Below are 13,601 nucleotides of genomic sequence, written 5' to 3' on the forward strand. Positions count from 1 at the left end.
TTCTTAGTCTTGCCTTGCCCGCGATCCATTGCACTCTAGATAACTTACACGGCACTCAAACCGCCGTCAAGGTTGAGCATGCAGTTGTTCGCATACTCATTCTTTACGAGAAAAGCGACGGCATCGGCGACCTCGTCGGGGGTGCCGAACCGGCCGACAGGTATCCTTTCGGCCAGTTCTGATTGCTTCTCGATATCTCCTGTTGGTTCATGGCATATGGACTTTTAGCATTGCTATGCGCGGCAAGGCCGGGGGAAGGAAAGTGGAGGGTGGGAAACAGGGTAGGATATGGACGCGGGCCAGTGGTTTTTGTAAGACAGGAGTAGTGTAAGTAACTAAGGGAACGGGACTCTCGGTTCAAAATGGCAGATTTGAGGATTGGCTCAAGACGAAATCGGAGCACTCACCCTTCGTCATGTTGGTTAAGATGTACCCTGGCACAACCGTGTTGACGCGAATTCGGTGACGACTCAGTTCGTGAGCAAGCGAGGTAGTCAGACCTAGTTGGAAGGGGCAGTCCCCTATGGTAAGCATGCGTGCACCTTTTCTTCTATCATTCGCCTCCTCCGAAACATACCGTGTAGCCCAGACTTGGCAGCAGCATACACCGACGTGCCCTTATCCGCCCTGTACGCGAGCAAGCTCGAGATGTTGATGATACACGCAGATGAGGGTGAAACCCCCTTATCTTCGTCCTTAAGATCCGCATGATCATCATCTTCAGGTAGTTTGGTCGAAGAAGCTGCGCTTTTGGCAGCAGCAATCCGCTGAGCAGTAGCAAGCCGGGCCATGTTCTTGCCGACATATCTGGCTCCGTAGATGGCGCCGGATAGATTGATGGATAATTGCTCGTTTATGCCCTCCTCGCTGAGCTGGAAGAGGAGGGAGCGCTGGGTTTCGCCGGCGCAATTGATGAGGTAGTGTGTTTTGGGCTAGGAAGAGTGGTGTGAGTGAGATTTGGGCTCATTGAACTCAATGGATAGAGCGTTGGGTATGGATGATGAATGTAAGAAGATGGGGAAGAGAAAGAATCACTTAAAGGGGTGGCGTAGGAGGACATAAAACGAAAAATAAAAATAATAATAAATATCAAACCGCATGAACACCGAAATACTTGACTTACATACTTTGCCGCCAATCTTTCCCAGTCCTGCGGCTTGTCCACGCTCATCCGAAAATGTGCATGCTGTTGAATGGGTGTGATCCCTGTAGTCGGGATGGACGATTTGAGCTTTTCGGATGCCGTTTCCAGGTTGCGTTGGGAGCGGCCAACTAGAACCACACTTGCCCCTTCACGGGCGAACCTCGAGGCCACTGCAAACCCGATCCCACCTGCGCCGCCGGTGACAATCGCAGTTTTGCCCGCGAGCGGGAAAGACATGGTGAGTCCCCGTCTTTTTCTCCTGTTTTCGGGATTTATGCTTGATTCTAATTATTGGATTTAAATTTGGCGAGGATTTCCCTTCTTTTGGGGGCTTTTTATTTCACATCAAAAGAAGGGTCGATACTTTTTGATATTAGCTTCCATTTGATGTTTCCTCCGCAATGACAGATCACATGGAAGACCTGGCAGAACAGGGCCTTAGTGAGCTCCGGCGAATCAGCTCGCGTTTTTGGCCGGGCGGTGAACGCGGGAGCTTCTGCCCCTGGAACCACGGGCCAATCAGGCAGCCCTCCGGCAGGCAGGCTTGGCAGGACACCTTCATGGTCCAGTGGATGTCAAGTCCAGTTGCGTGCTGTGCGCCAGGAAGTCCCGGTTCCCGTGGGCCCGACTTTTTTTTCGTCCCGTTGTCTGTCTGACTGCTGTCTGTCCGATGAACGAACCTCGTCTCCTCGGGACCACGACGACATCAATGTCTCACAGCCACCATCGTACCGATCCCGACGTCTCCCCGTGTTTCCGCCGCTGAGGTTCCGTGTGTTTCGGATCCAAACTGGTGACAGTAGCCACGTTTGGATAAAGGTACCTCGGCACGATCACCCGAACGACCGAATTCCCCTCCAATGGGCGCGCCGAGTAGCAGCGCTGCCGCTGGTGCAGCGTCTGCTGAGACCGGCTCGGTTCCCACGATCGTCGAGCCGAAAGGCCAGAAGGATGTTGTCGATGCTGGGTTGAGGAGCTTGCACCATTGTATGTCCATGGTTTTTGCCAATTGCACTCTGGTGTCCAACTTGTACTGGCGCATTCTTATCTGGGATGACCCCAATGTGCTCGTCCGCCCCTTAAATGCCCCGCGCTCTTCAGAGCTTCGTGGCTCTCAACTGAAGGCCTGCGAATACAACCAACCCGTTTGACGGGATGCAAGCATGAATACAAGACGTCAGGACTGACACCCATTACTAGACAAACGCGCTCTTCCGAAATGGCGATACAACCTGCGACAACGACTCCTCCCGATCGTGCGGTGGGAAACACCTTACCTCGCTTACCTCCAGAACCTCATGCGCACGCCCGCGCTCGATAGCTACTTTGCGATTACGGCTAATCTCGGCACACACACTTTCTTCATGGTCGGGCTACCAATTCTTTTCTGGTGCGGCTGGAGGGACTTTGCCAAGGGGTAGGTAGAAACCCGGAACCGCCACCTAAACGGCGCTGAGGGGTCGGACAAAGCCATATCCAATCCAGCTGGGCTGACATCGATGGGGAACTCCTCGATTAACTCAACAGGCTCGTTCATATTCTCGCTGCGGGAGTTTGCTTCACGGGCTTTATCAAGGACATGTGCTCGCTCCCGCGCCCGTTATCGCCGCCGCTCCAGCGTATTACCATGTCCGGCTCGGCAGCCCTCGAGTACGGTTTTCCCTCCACGCACTCGGCCAACGCCGTCTCGGTCGCCGTCTATGCCGTGCTTATGCTCCACCGCGAAAACAATCCGCTCTCCCCAACCGTCTCCCTCGCGTTCGAAGTACTCGCCTACGCCTACGCCCTCTCGATTGTCATCGGCCGCCTGTACTGTGGCATGCACGGCTTCGTCGACGTGATCCTCGGCTCCCTGATGGGCGCAGCCATCTCGCTCGTCGAGTTCTACTACGCACCGAGCTTCGAAAATTGGCTATACGGCAGCGCCTACATCGCGCCCATCGCCGTCGCGCTCGCCATCATCGTGTTCGTGCGCGTCCACCCCGAACCCGCCGACGACTGCCCCTGTTTCGACGACAGCGTCGCCTTCGCAGGCGTCGTGATCGGCCACGAGCTCGGCACCTGGCGCTTCGCGCGCCACTCCGTCTTCGCCGCCATCTACAACGGCCCCTTCGCCACGTTCGACCTGGCCGCCCTCGGCTGGCCGCGCGCTATTACTCGCGTTGTCCTCGGCGTTGCGGCCGTGTTTGCCTGGCGCGGGGTTATGAAACCCACGCTCCTAAAAGTCCTCCCGCATCTCTACCGCGTTATCGAAACCCATGGCTTGTCGCTGCCTCGCCGCTTCTTTGTCCCGGCCTCTGAGTACAAAAACGTGCCGCTGCATGTGCGCGACGACAATGTTCTACCCAACGTCAGCGACTTTCCCAAGCTGGTCCGCAGTTTCCGCGGGCCCGGCCGGGGTCGTTCCGTTAGTGTTGGTCCCCAGAGTGCCGCAGACGCGTACGAGACGCTGGCGTACCGCGAGCGTCGGCGGCGTGAGAGCCTGGGAAGCGATGCCGGCGTGCCGAATAACGTGTCTGCGTCGCCGTCCCCCCCGCCAGGTGGTGCCGGGCTGAAAGGGACGGCGAGCTTGAACGGGCTGAGAGAGAAGGCGGCTGCTGTCGATGGGGCGTATTCGAAGGCGTCGGGCGTGCAGAGCAGTGTTGCTAGTGTGGCGGGGTTTGAGAAGATGATGGGGACGGGGACGGTGGTGGCGAGTGCGAAGCCCGATGCGCCGGGGCCGAACTCTACCGAGGGGGTGGATTTCTATTTGGGGCAGGAGGATGAGTTAGGGGAGAAGGAGGTTTTTTCGAAATTGGTGAAACCGAGAGTGAGGTATGATGTGGAGGTTGTGACGAAGTTGGTTGTTTACGCTGGTATGTTTCCTTTTCCTTCTTTTTGCTATCTTTCATGATTTACTCGTTATGATTGGGCGAGACATGCATGATACTAACCATTCTGCGCAGGGATCGGATGGCTAGCAGTTGACGGCTGTTTGTCGCTGTTTGAACTGGTCGGCTTGGGTGCAGAGGTTGCAAGTGTATAATGAATGGCATGACGACGAATATTATGGGAAACTTAGTAAGCTTAGGGGTGGGTGCATAGATTTGCTGTGATCATGGATGTATGTATGTATCTACATTTTCTACCTTCCTTAGCTTCATGTAGCTTGTTCGAGCGCTGGGCCGTTTGTTTGGCTGGCGCTTGCCCGCATATATTGGTAATGAAGATTTACGGTGTTAGAACCTGCTGCGTAAGGTATGTTCAGGTAGGGAGTTTTAATTGTCGGAATGTGAAGCGTTCAACTGAAGATGGACAGAAAGTGAAGCTCTCAAATATGTCGACGTCGAATGCAGATTGTCATCAACATATCACGTTTACGAAAACAGAAATCAGTTTCAACCCGTTCAATGACCCCCATCTTCTCGACCCTCAGATCAGGCTGCCTGCAACTCATCGTCATTGTCCTCCCACCCAGTTCCATCCATCCCCTCACCTAACCCTTGGTGAGGTGAGTGGCCGGAATTTCTAGGAGACACCCCCACATCCCACAACGGCGGACCCCAACGAAGGCAGGCTGCTCGGTTGGACCACACACAAGGCCCGGCCGCGCCCTGCCGGCAGGCTGCTGCTGCTGCACCCAAGACAACTCCCCTTTCCCACGTGTTGTTCCACTTGATTGCCCAGCCTTTTTTTGGGGTGCGGCTCAGGGGCAGCGGCGTTGTGTTTGGCTCGTGAGATCTTATCTAATCTGGGGGAGACCCGATTTGCGAGCGCGATCAACTCACGCTTCCCAAGGGTATGGGATGGTTGTGTGAGCCCTGCATGTGGTTGCATGTTGAGGGACACGAGGGACGTTTTGAGGGAGGATGTTAGAATGGTTGGAGTTCATTTTACTGTTGAGGGGGTTTGGCGGTCTGATTGGGGGAGGAGGGCATGGGAGGTGGTGTTTTTCTAACGCCCCGCTGTTGAAGTTTGATTCTTCGTGAGACTTCATGTGTGCCCGGCGCAATAGCCGCCGCATCGCACAATTACAACATCTCAAAACACCATCACGAGGTTCTCCGACTGTTTCTACCTGTTTACCGTAACTGATGAGACCTCGAAGATGAGGCCGTAATCGATGCTTTGGACCTTTATCATCATTCGACAGAATTACCGAGATATGACAGCGATGAGAATATGATTCTATTTTCTAATTCCATCACTATTTTCGTCTACCTCCCGCTGCAGGCCGTGATGTCCACGTCGGGGAACAATGGAGGTGAAGCAAAAAATGACGTTCGCTCGAGGTCTTGGCGCTGGGGTGTGGTCGCCCACGGTTCAGCCGGGCTCCGTAACCAATCATGTGGTCACATTCGTGCGCGAAGGCCCCGGCGTCTCTGCCGTATTAAGGCTAGCGCGTCATGGAACCTTCATTTTCCCAGCAAGTCGAAGGAAAGTGTGGCGACAGAACCTTGCTTCGCGCCTGCCGTTTGCTCCATGCGACCTGGTGACTTTTCCATCTCTTCTACCTACCACGCGGCCCGACTTTGCAGCCCGATCTCGAGTCGCACAACTTGCCGATAGCTATTCATTTGAAACTCGAGGGACACTGCTTCAAGGTGAAAGACCTTGCATTTGGTGGAATTGGCAAGCCAACTTTTGCGCTCTTTCCAAATCAGCTTTTTCGCAGGTTGAGGTCAAGGGCGCTTGTCTCGCAGGGCCGGTTCAGGTCACTTGCAGCGCTGTTGCCCACTGAAACCAGCCGCCAAAGCACCATTCCCGTTTGGTGGTCCCACCCGCATTTTTTCCCCTTTGCGCAGCGTGCGCAGGCCCTTGCTGGGGAGCGATCAACCCGGAATCCTCCCGAATTCGATTCCCCTTCGGCAAGCCGTCAAGTTCAGTTTGTCGCCCGTCCTTGTCCCCAGCCCCCGCCGAACAACAGGGGGGGAACCGCGAAATCTTGAGAGGGATTGATGTCTCTGTCGAATCCCAGCGCTTGCTCGCTCACCCACCCGTTTTCCGACTCGGCATTTGTCCGACTGACACTTGAACGTCCCAGCGCTTTGGCGATCATCTTTCGTCACCTCGTGCAATTCGCCGGCAACTGAGCGATAGGACACGAAAACTTTCCTCACCAAAAAGAAACGAAAAAAGTTCAAAACTTGTCGGCATTGTGGACGGACGAAATAGAACCGATAGGACGCATGTAGCGCCCAGCACAATGTCCATCGAAGCGATTGGCGCTCCGGCGCCTCCCGTGGCCATGGACGTCGAGCTGCCGGCCGACAGCGTCAACCCCAAACCGGCCGCCGCCCTGCATTCGCCGCCAGATAGCAACGATGCCGTGGACGCCGACGGCAGCGATTCGGAACTAAGCGACCTCGACGAAGTCGCCGGCAAGCTAGACGGCGCCCTCGAGGACGAGTTTCAAGCGGAAATCAAGGCCGAGCTCAAGGCCGAGCCTAAAACCGACGTGGGGGATGCGCCGATAGAAGAAGAAGAACCCAAGGTTGAGCCGGAGGTGGCGACCGAGGCTGCACCAGAGGCTGCACCAGAGGCTGGACAAGAGGATGGGCCGGAGCCGCCGGTTGTGGAGGATATCGGGGAGATTCTCCCTGACCACTGGTCTGGCACTGTGCCTGTCTTCAAACCGACTATGAAGCAGTTCCAGGACTTCAAACGCTTCGTACGCCAGACACCTTACCGGTCCTGACTTACTGTCCCAAGCTTGCTAACAAAGAGATTGCAGATGGAGAAGGTCGACAAATATGGCATGAAATCCGGTATTATCAAGATCATTGCGCCGCAAGAGTGGAAGGAGTCGCTCCCGCCTATCGACAACTTGATCAAGCAGATCCGAGTGCGCGAACCGATCAAGCAAGAGATTATGGGATCCACAGGAACCTACCGGCAGGTCAACGTCCTGCATCAGCGCTCCTACAACCTTCCGCAGTGGCGACAGCTCTGCGACCAAAGCGAGCACCAACCGCCCGCTAGACGTGGAGAGCGCCGGGCCAATGCCGATCGTAGGGCCGCGACTAGAACTCGCGGCGCTGCCGCTGCGAATCCCAGCCCGGCGAAGAAACGGGGGCGAGGAGGACGAGCGACGCGGAGGTCGACGCGGGGCGCAAAGGAGGACCCCGAGGAAGACGAGGACCGGCCGATGACGCCCGTATCGCCGGCGCCCGAAAAGGAGGAGGTTGTGAAGTCGGTCGAGGAGGAGAGGGAGGACAGCGACGAGGATGGGCCGCCGATTGTCCGGCGGATGGGGTCTGTGAGGCAATCCAAACAGGCCAAGACGCAGTCCGTGTCGGCGCGGCGGAAGTACATCCGTCGCGAGGGTTCGGCGATGATTGATGAAGCCGCTTTTAGGGACTGGGACTATCACATGGACATCTCCGAATTCACGCCAGAACGGTGCGAGGAGCTGGAGAAGACGTACTGGAAGACGTTGACCTACGCTCCGCCGCTGTATGGGGCTGATCTTCCCGGCACGTTGTTCGATGACTCTGTCGATCAGTGGAATCTGAACAACCTACCCAACCTTCTCGATGTGCTCGGCACTAAGGTTCCCGGTGTCAACACGGCGTACCTGTATCTCGGCATGTGGAAAGCGACATTTGCGTGGCATCTAGAGGATGTTGATCTCTACAGTATCAATTACCTGCACTTCGGAGCGCCGAAACAGTGGTACAGCATTTCCCAGGCTGATGCCCGGCGGTTCGAGGCTGCGATGAAGAACATCTGGCCGACGGAAGCGAAGGCGTGCGATCAGTTCCTCCGACACAAGGGGTTCCTCATTTCCCCATCTCACCTGAAGCAGAACTACAACATCACGGTCAACAAGTGTGTCTCCTACCCCGGCGAGTTCGTCGTCACCTACCCTTACGGCTACCACTCCGGATACAACCTCGGATACAACTGCGCCGAGGCTGTCAACTTTGCGCTGGACAGCTGGCTCCCGATGGGCAAGATCGCCAAGAAGTGCCAGTGCGCCCAGGCTCAGGACAGTGTGTGGGTTGACGTGTACGAGATCGAGCGGAAGCTCCGTGGGGAAGAGACGGAGTATGAGGAGACGGACGAGGAAGACGAGGACGAGGATGACGACGACCTAGATACGGGTCTTCCGAGTCCCCCCTCGAGTCACACCGTTCGCGTCAAAGCCCCCGGCCGGAAACGCAAGCGGGGCGCCAACGACAAAGAGCCGCGCACCAAGACCAAAAAGGTCCGCGTCCGGCTCAAGGCGCACGCCGAGCCACCGTGCTGTCTCTGCCCGAGCGATATCCCGGGGGCCGAGATCATGCCGACCGACGACGGCCGCAAGGCCCATCGCATGTGTGCGCTGTACCTGCCCGAGACATACATCGAGACGGTGGACGGGCAGGAGATCATCGCAAATGCCGGTGCGATCGACAAGGCGCGGCTGGAGCTCAAGTGCCTGTACTGCCGATCCAAACGCGGCGCGTGCTTCCAGTGCTCCCAGAAGAAATGCCCGAGAGCCTACCATGCCACGTGCGCGGCGGCTGCGGGGGTGTTTGTGGAAGAAGCGGAAGTGCCCGTGTTTGGGGAAGATGGGACCGAGTATAAGGAGCAGGCATTTGAATTCAGCTGCCGTTTCCATCGGACGAAGAGAGATAGGAAGGCGGATGGCGATGTCCTGTCGGAGAGCCCTGTGGTCCGGGCGGCTGCGAAGGCGCTCAAGAAGAATGATGTGTGCCAGTTGCAGTATTACCGCGGGGAGATCTTTGCGGGTGTGGTTGTTGAGAACCGCTTTGATGAGGAGACACTGCTTCTCGACATCATTCCCAATGGGTATGTTCAACATCATGTTCAACAGCGGAATCAGTTACGAGGTGAGTGTGTACTAACAGCAACTTGTAGTGACCGCGTCGAAGTCGAATGGAAATGGCTGCTGCTGCCGGACCCTGCGGACTTCCGTCTGCCTAAGGCGTCGCCCAATGCCATCCCGATGCCGACATCCAGAAAGGCGCAGAGGGAGATCAACGCGAAACGGTCGGCCGACGAGGCACCCCGGAAGGACGACGAATTCGGGCCTGGATTTACCTGGGCCGAGTTCCACGGCGGGGAGGTCATCAAGAACAGGGCACAGGTCAAGATCGACCTGGCGCGCGCGGACCAGATCTGGCATTACCTTGGCAACACGTCCACGGAGGCTAAGGCCCAATACACGGACGATCCGTCAAAGCCATGGCATAATCCCAAGGGCAACTTCCTGGACACCATACCGAAACCGCCGCCCCCTGCGCGGGTTGCTTCGGTCGCTCAGGCCAGGCCGCTAGTTCCCGGCGGGCATCTAGGCTACACTGCTGCGTTCACTGGGCTCCCGCAGGCTGGTGTGTCGGCTGCCAAGAAAAAGGAGAAGCCGTATGTTTACAAGCCTAGGAAGCCGGTTGCCCTGGCCCCTGGTCAAACTCCGGCCCCGTTCACCTCGCACACGTTTGCTGTCAACTCGCCTTCACCTTCGCCTTCCCCGGCACCGGGACCGGCCTTTCAGCAGTTCCAGGCGCAGCCTATGGCGGCGCGGCCACCAGCGCAACAGCCGACGTTTCATCAGCATGTGTTTCCCCAGCATCCTCAGCAGCAGCAGTTCATGCCACCACCGCCGCCGCATATGCATCATCATCAACATCAATATCATCAGCCGCAGCAGCAGCAGCAGCAGGAGCAGGCGCCGTTACGACAGGCCCCGCAACATCAGCACACTTTCCAAGTGCAGCCGTACCCGCTCCCTGGCCCGGACGTCCCGCGCAAGGGCGCTTCGGCACCGTACTCGTCGGATCGGTTCGCTCCCGTCGGAGGTAGTAATGGATTCCCGAAGCTTCCTGGATTATCCTGGCCCCCCGCTCACATGACATCAGGACCATCCGTGCAACACCAGCACCAGCAGCAGTTTTCGCAGCATCCCCAGAACTTGCAGCATGCGCAGCATAATCCGCAGCAGCATCCGCCACAACATCATCCTCAGCACTCTCCGCAGTGGCCTGTGTCCATGACGGGCGCGGCTGCTCCGATGACGGCGTCGGCACTCCCTTCCCCTGGTGGCAACGGCCACACGCAACCGCAGTCGCAGTCGCAGTCACAGTCACAGCCTGGAGTTGGCGGACCGGGAGGAGCGCCGGGGGCGTATCAGAGGTATGTTTTCCCGAGGTCAACCAAGATAAACTTTACTTTTTCATTTTCATGGTAATACTAACGCGCCACAGGGACTCGGGGCATCGTCCGTCTAATGCATGGAACGCTTACCCCAACGCGCAGGACGGAAACTTCAAACAGTTCATGGCTAAAGCCCAGAAAGCGCTGTCTGGAGGTAACAGCAAAGGTTCAGCGAAACAGGCTGCCGCATCGAATCTGCAGCCCGCCAGACCACGCCCCGAGTACCCCCAAACCTCCTCTGCGTACCCACAACTACTCCCGCGGCCGCCTCCCACTTCGCAGTCACCATCCCCTTACCCTCCCATGGCCTCGGGCAGCCCGGCACCGATGTATCACCATGGTTATCTGGCGCAGCATAACGGCCCGCAGCCTATACCGGTGTCACCGCACCCGCCGAGTCAAACACAATACGGAGCACCCCAGTTCTACCCTCAACCACATATGGCTCAACCTAGCCAGCACACTTTCCAAGTCTCACCTCAACCACCGCAACCACCCCAGCCACAGGCCACATCACAGCCTGCGCCAGCCACGGCACCGGCAAAGGCGGTATTCACAAAACAGAGCCACAGTCCGATCCCACTGCCTCCATATGTTCGACAGATGGCTGCTGCTTCGACCCCGACCAGCTCTCCGAAGACCCCGACCCCAAGCTCGGCCGCAGCGCCCGCAGCGCCGTCCCCAGGAGCATCCGTGCGAATTAAGGAATCGCCTGCGATATCATCCCCGGGAGCGCCCGCGCGTGTTAAAGAGACGCCAGTGCCGATTCCCATTCCTGGGTTGCCGATGCAAGGCGCGCAAGGTGCGCCAGCGGCTAATGCTGGGTTGGTTGCGAGGGAGGATAATAATACCAACGGCAACGCCAATACCAACGATAGCTCAGCACTAGTGGAGAAGATGATGGTCAACCTGCGGAGGGCGAGTTTGAGTTTTGCTAGGGGTGACTTAGGTGCGCAAAACCTGGTTGAGGAACAGGCACAAGCGCAGACATCATCGCAACAGAAATCACCACAGCAACAACCACCGGCGCTGGGGCAGCACCAGGGGCAGGGGCAGGAGCAGGCCCAGCAACATAAGCAAGAGGGAAAAGAGGTGGGAAACCAAGGCTAGAAACCCTAGGACGGTGCCGCGGTTCAGCCGTGGATGTTGATTATGGGTCGAGCAGGTGATGATGATCGCGCGGTGGATGTGTTGGCGGATCTTGATGAGGGCGGCAATTATGGTGGGTATGGTGATGCTGGAACGAGTTTGTGTGAGGTGAATGAGCTTGTGATGCGGTGGATGGATGGAGTTTGGGGTTGATGGGTGGATGGGTGGATGAGGATATCGAGGAAATGAGTGCGGGCGAGCTAGGGTTAATGGCGATTCCTTGAGGTGATGGATGGTGAACGTATTGTATTGTGCTTTCCAGAAGATGATGAAGAGTTGGTCGGGGATGATATGATAAGGTACAACAGCATGATCTGTGTATGGAACATGGAACAAGCGGCGTTTGGGCGTGATGGAGGGAATTGGAGGGGGGGGGGCTTGTTATTACTATTATATACTATTATATCCTTGGTCTTTCTTCTTCTTTTTGCTTTTGAACCCGGGTTTGCTACTTTCTTCCCCCCCTTGGTCGATCATTCTCACCGAATAATTAGAGATTATCCCAGTTTAGTGAACAGTCTAATGGTGATGGGTACTCGCCCATTGCTTTGGCGGGTTTAGAACTGGGGAATTAGTTGTAGTACCTAGTAACTGTGTTGTATCATCATCCTTACTATGGTCATTATTGTCATGGTTATCCTTATTCCTAGTGTTATTGTCATTCTTATTGGTATCAACGTGATTAATATTGTGAATGGGAATGGTGGTTTGGATAGATAGGTAGATACGGAACGGGGGCAGATGGAATGACAGTGCCGTTAGCGTGAGGTTAGGTACTCCTTGGCCTTCAAACTAAGAAGACCAGCCTCCGTTCGGTTAGTCCGCGTGAGTTGGTCGAAGTAGTTAGCTACCGACACTGGTGTCTGCCAACAGCAGCGGCCCCGCTTTCGATCATCAACGGCCGATGGGTGATCAGAACTCACCGTGAACTCGACAACAACAAGACTGACGAGCGGGTCGGCCTCTTGAATCGGTTACGGAACCCAAACAAAGTCCCCCAGCACTACTGACCAACCCCGAGCCCGTGTTATCTGTCTTGTATGTTACCCTCGGTCCCTACGCCTCTCAGCCAATCCTCAAATTGACAAGGTGTACATCACACCCCCGCAGTATAAGCATGTCTACAGAAAAGAAAGATCTCGAGGACGGCTGCTTCGCGCAGACGTTTGAGAGGAAATACTACCACCGAGAAGATGTGTTCATCAAGCGGAATTTACGACCCAGGGAGTATCGCACTGGCTACCGGTGTCTCCACGTACCCCGACTCGGAAAGGAACGTCTTATGAACGAAGCGGCAGCACTGCGGTACATCCGCCAGCATACTGATATCCCGTACGTAGCCTCAGGCGTGTTGTTTCGGGCTGAGTTTTACAAAGACTACCCGGAAGGAAGAGAATTACTAACGTTTATATCCAGAGTCCCAAGATTATACCTTGACTTCGAGGACGACGAAGCATACTACCTAGCCACCGAGTACATCGAAGGCGTAGGTATGTCCTCCCTATCCGAAGAACAAAGGGCCATTGTAAACAAGGAGCTTTCGATCCACCTAGCAAAGCTCAAAACTGTACGATCAAACCGAATAGGCGGGCCATCGGGTCTCGTCATCCCATCATACCGTGTCATGCGGCAGATAAAGACAGACGACTGGCGTTTGCAAGTCTCTGACCAAGACGAGTTCGTTTTCTGCCATAACGACTTGTCGCAGCAGAACGTCATTGTTGACCCTGATATGCTGAAGATCAACGCGATCATTGACTGGGAATATGCTGGGTTCTACCCGGAGTATTTTGAAAGGCCGTTTTATACTAGGCTTGGTCCTTCGGTTGCTGTTGGGGATGAGGTGGACGATTCGGAGAAGTTGTTGGAGTTTCTTAGATCTAGGAGTGAGGAGGCAACCTGACCGTGGAACAGTATCTGGGTCCCATGAGTGGTGTATCTGCTCGGCCAGAATCGGCGGCCAGAAAAGCAAATTCTATACCAAATTTGTAAATGGGTTGTGGTGGTTGAAAGGTGGCGGTATGTCAAGCTTGTATCGCGTTTGGCGTTTAATCCGTATGGGGTGTATCTGAATTTGGTCCCTTACTGTAATAGGTGTACATACCGCGCCGTCGGCAGGCCGGAAGAGGCCGGGATAAGCCGGCTCGCCCGGTTCATGCACGGCCGGTTG

At 56.0% G+C, this 13,601-nt stretch overlaps 4 protein-coding genes across 4 annotated transcripts; 3 read left to right on the plus strand and 1 right to left on the minus strand.

The window, feature by feature from the left end:
* Positions 1–44: 44 nt before the first annotated feature.
* C8A04DRAFT_14312 (uncharacterized protein) lies at positions 45–1,381 on the minus strand (the record flags this gene model as incomplete). Its single annotated transcript, XM_062778041.1, has 5 exons — positions 45–196; positions 408–500; positions 578–695; positions 804–932; positions 1,124–1,381. The coding sequence occupies 5 exons, from the start codon at positions 1,379–1,381 to the stop codon at positions 45–47; spliced, it is 750 nt and encodes a 249-aa protein (XP_062634558.1).
* A 623-nt stretch (positions 1,382–2,004) lies between these two features.
* On the plus strand, positions 2,005–4,169 carry C8A04DRAFT_39320 (phosphatidic acid phosphatase type 2/haloperoxidase; the record flags this gene model as incomplete). Its single annotated transcript, XM_062784547.1, has 5 exons — positions 2,005–2,131; positions 2,345–2,561; positions 2,672–3,642; positions 3,685–3,999; positions 4,090–4,169. 5 exons carry the CDS (start codon positions 2,005–2,007, stop codon positions 4,167–4,169), a joined length of 1,710 nt encoding a protein of 569 aa, XP_062634559.1.
* A 2,160-nt stretch (positions 4,170–6,329) lies between these two features.
* On the plus strand, positions 6,330–11,392 carry C8A04DRAFT_14280 (uncharacterized protein; the record flags this gene model as incomplete). Its single annotated transcript, XM_062778033.1, has 6 exons — positions 6,330–6,629; positions 6,678–6,794; positions 6,858–8,833; positions 8,990–9,995; positions 10,095–10,192; positions 10,243–11,392. The coding sequence occupies 6 exons, from the start codon at positions 6,330–6,332 to the stop codon at positions 11,390–11,392; spliced, it is 4,647 nt and encodes a 1,548-aa protein (XP_062634560.1).
* A 1,156-nt stretch (positions 11,393–12,548) lies between these two features.
* Positions 12,549–13,334, plus strand: C8A04DRAFT_14315 (kinase-like domain-containing protein; the record flags this gene model as incomplete). Its single annotated transcript, XM_062778043.1, has 2 exons — positions 12,549–12,763; positions 12,848–13,334. The coding sequence occupies 2 exons, from the start codon at positions 12,549–12,551 to the stop codon at positions 13,332–13,334; spliced, it is 702 nt and encodes a 233-aa protein (XP_062634561.1).
* Positions 13,335–13,601: the final 267 nt, after the last annotated feature.

This window comes from Dichotomopilus funicola (genome assembly GCF_033296635.1).
Source record: "Dichotomopilus funicola strain CBS 141.50 unplaced genomic scaffold C8A04scaffold_63, whole genome shotgun sequence".
Lineage (NCBI taxonomy): Eukaryota > Fungi > Ascomycota > Sordariomycetes > Sordariales > Chaetomiaceae > Dichotomopilus > Dichotomopilus funicola.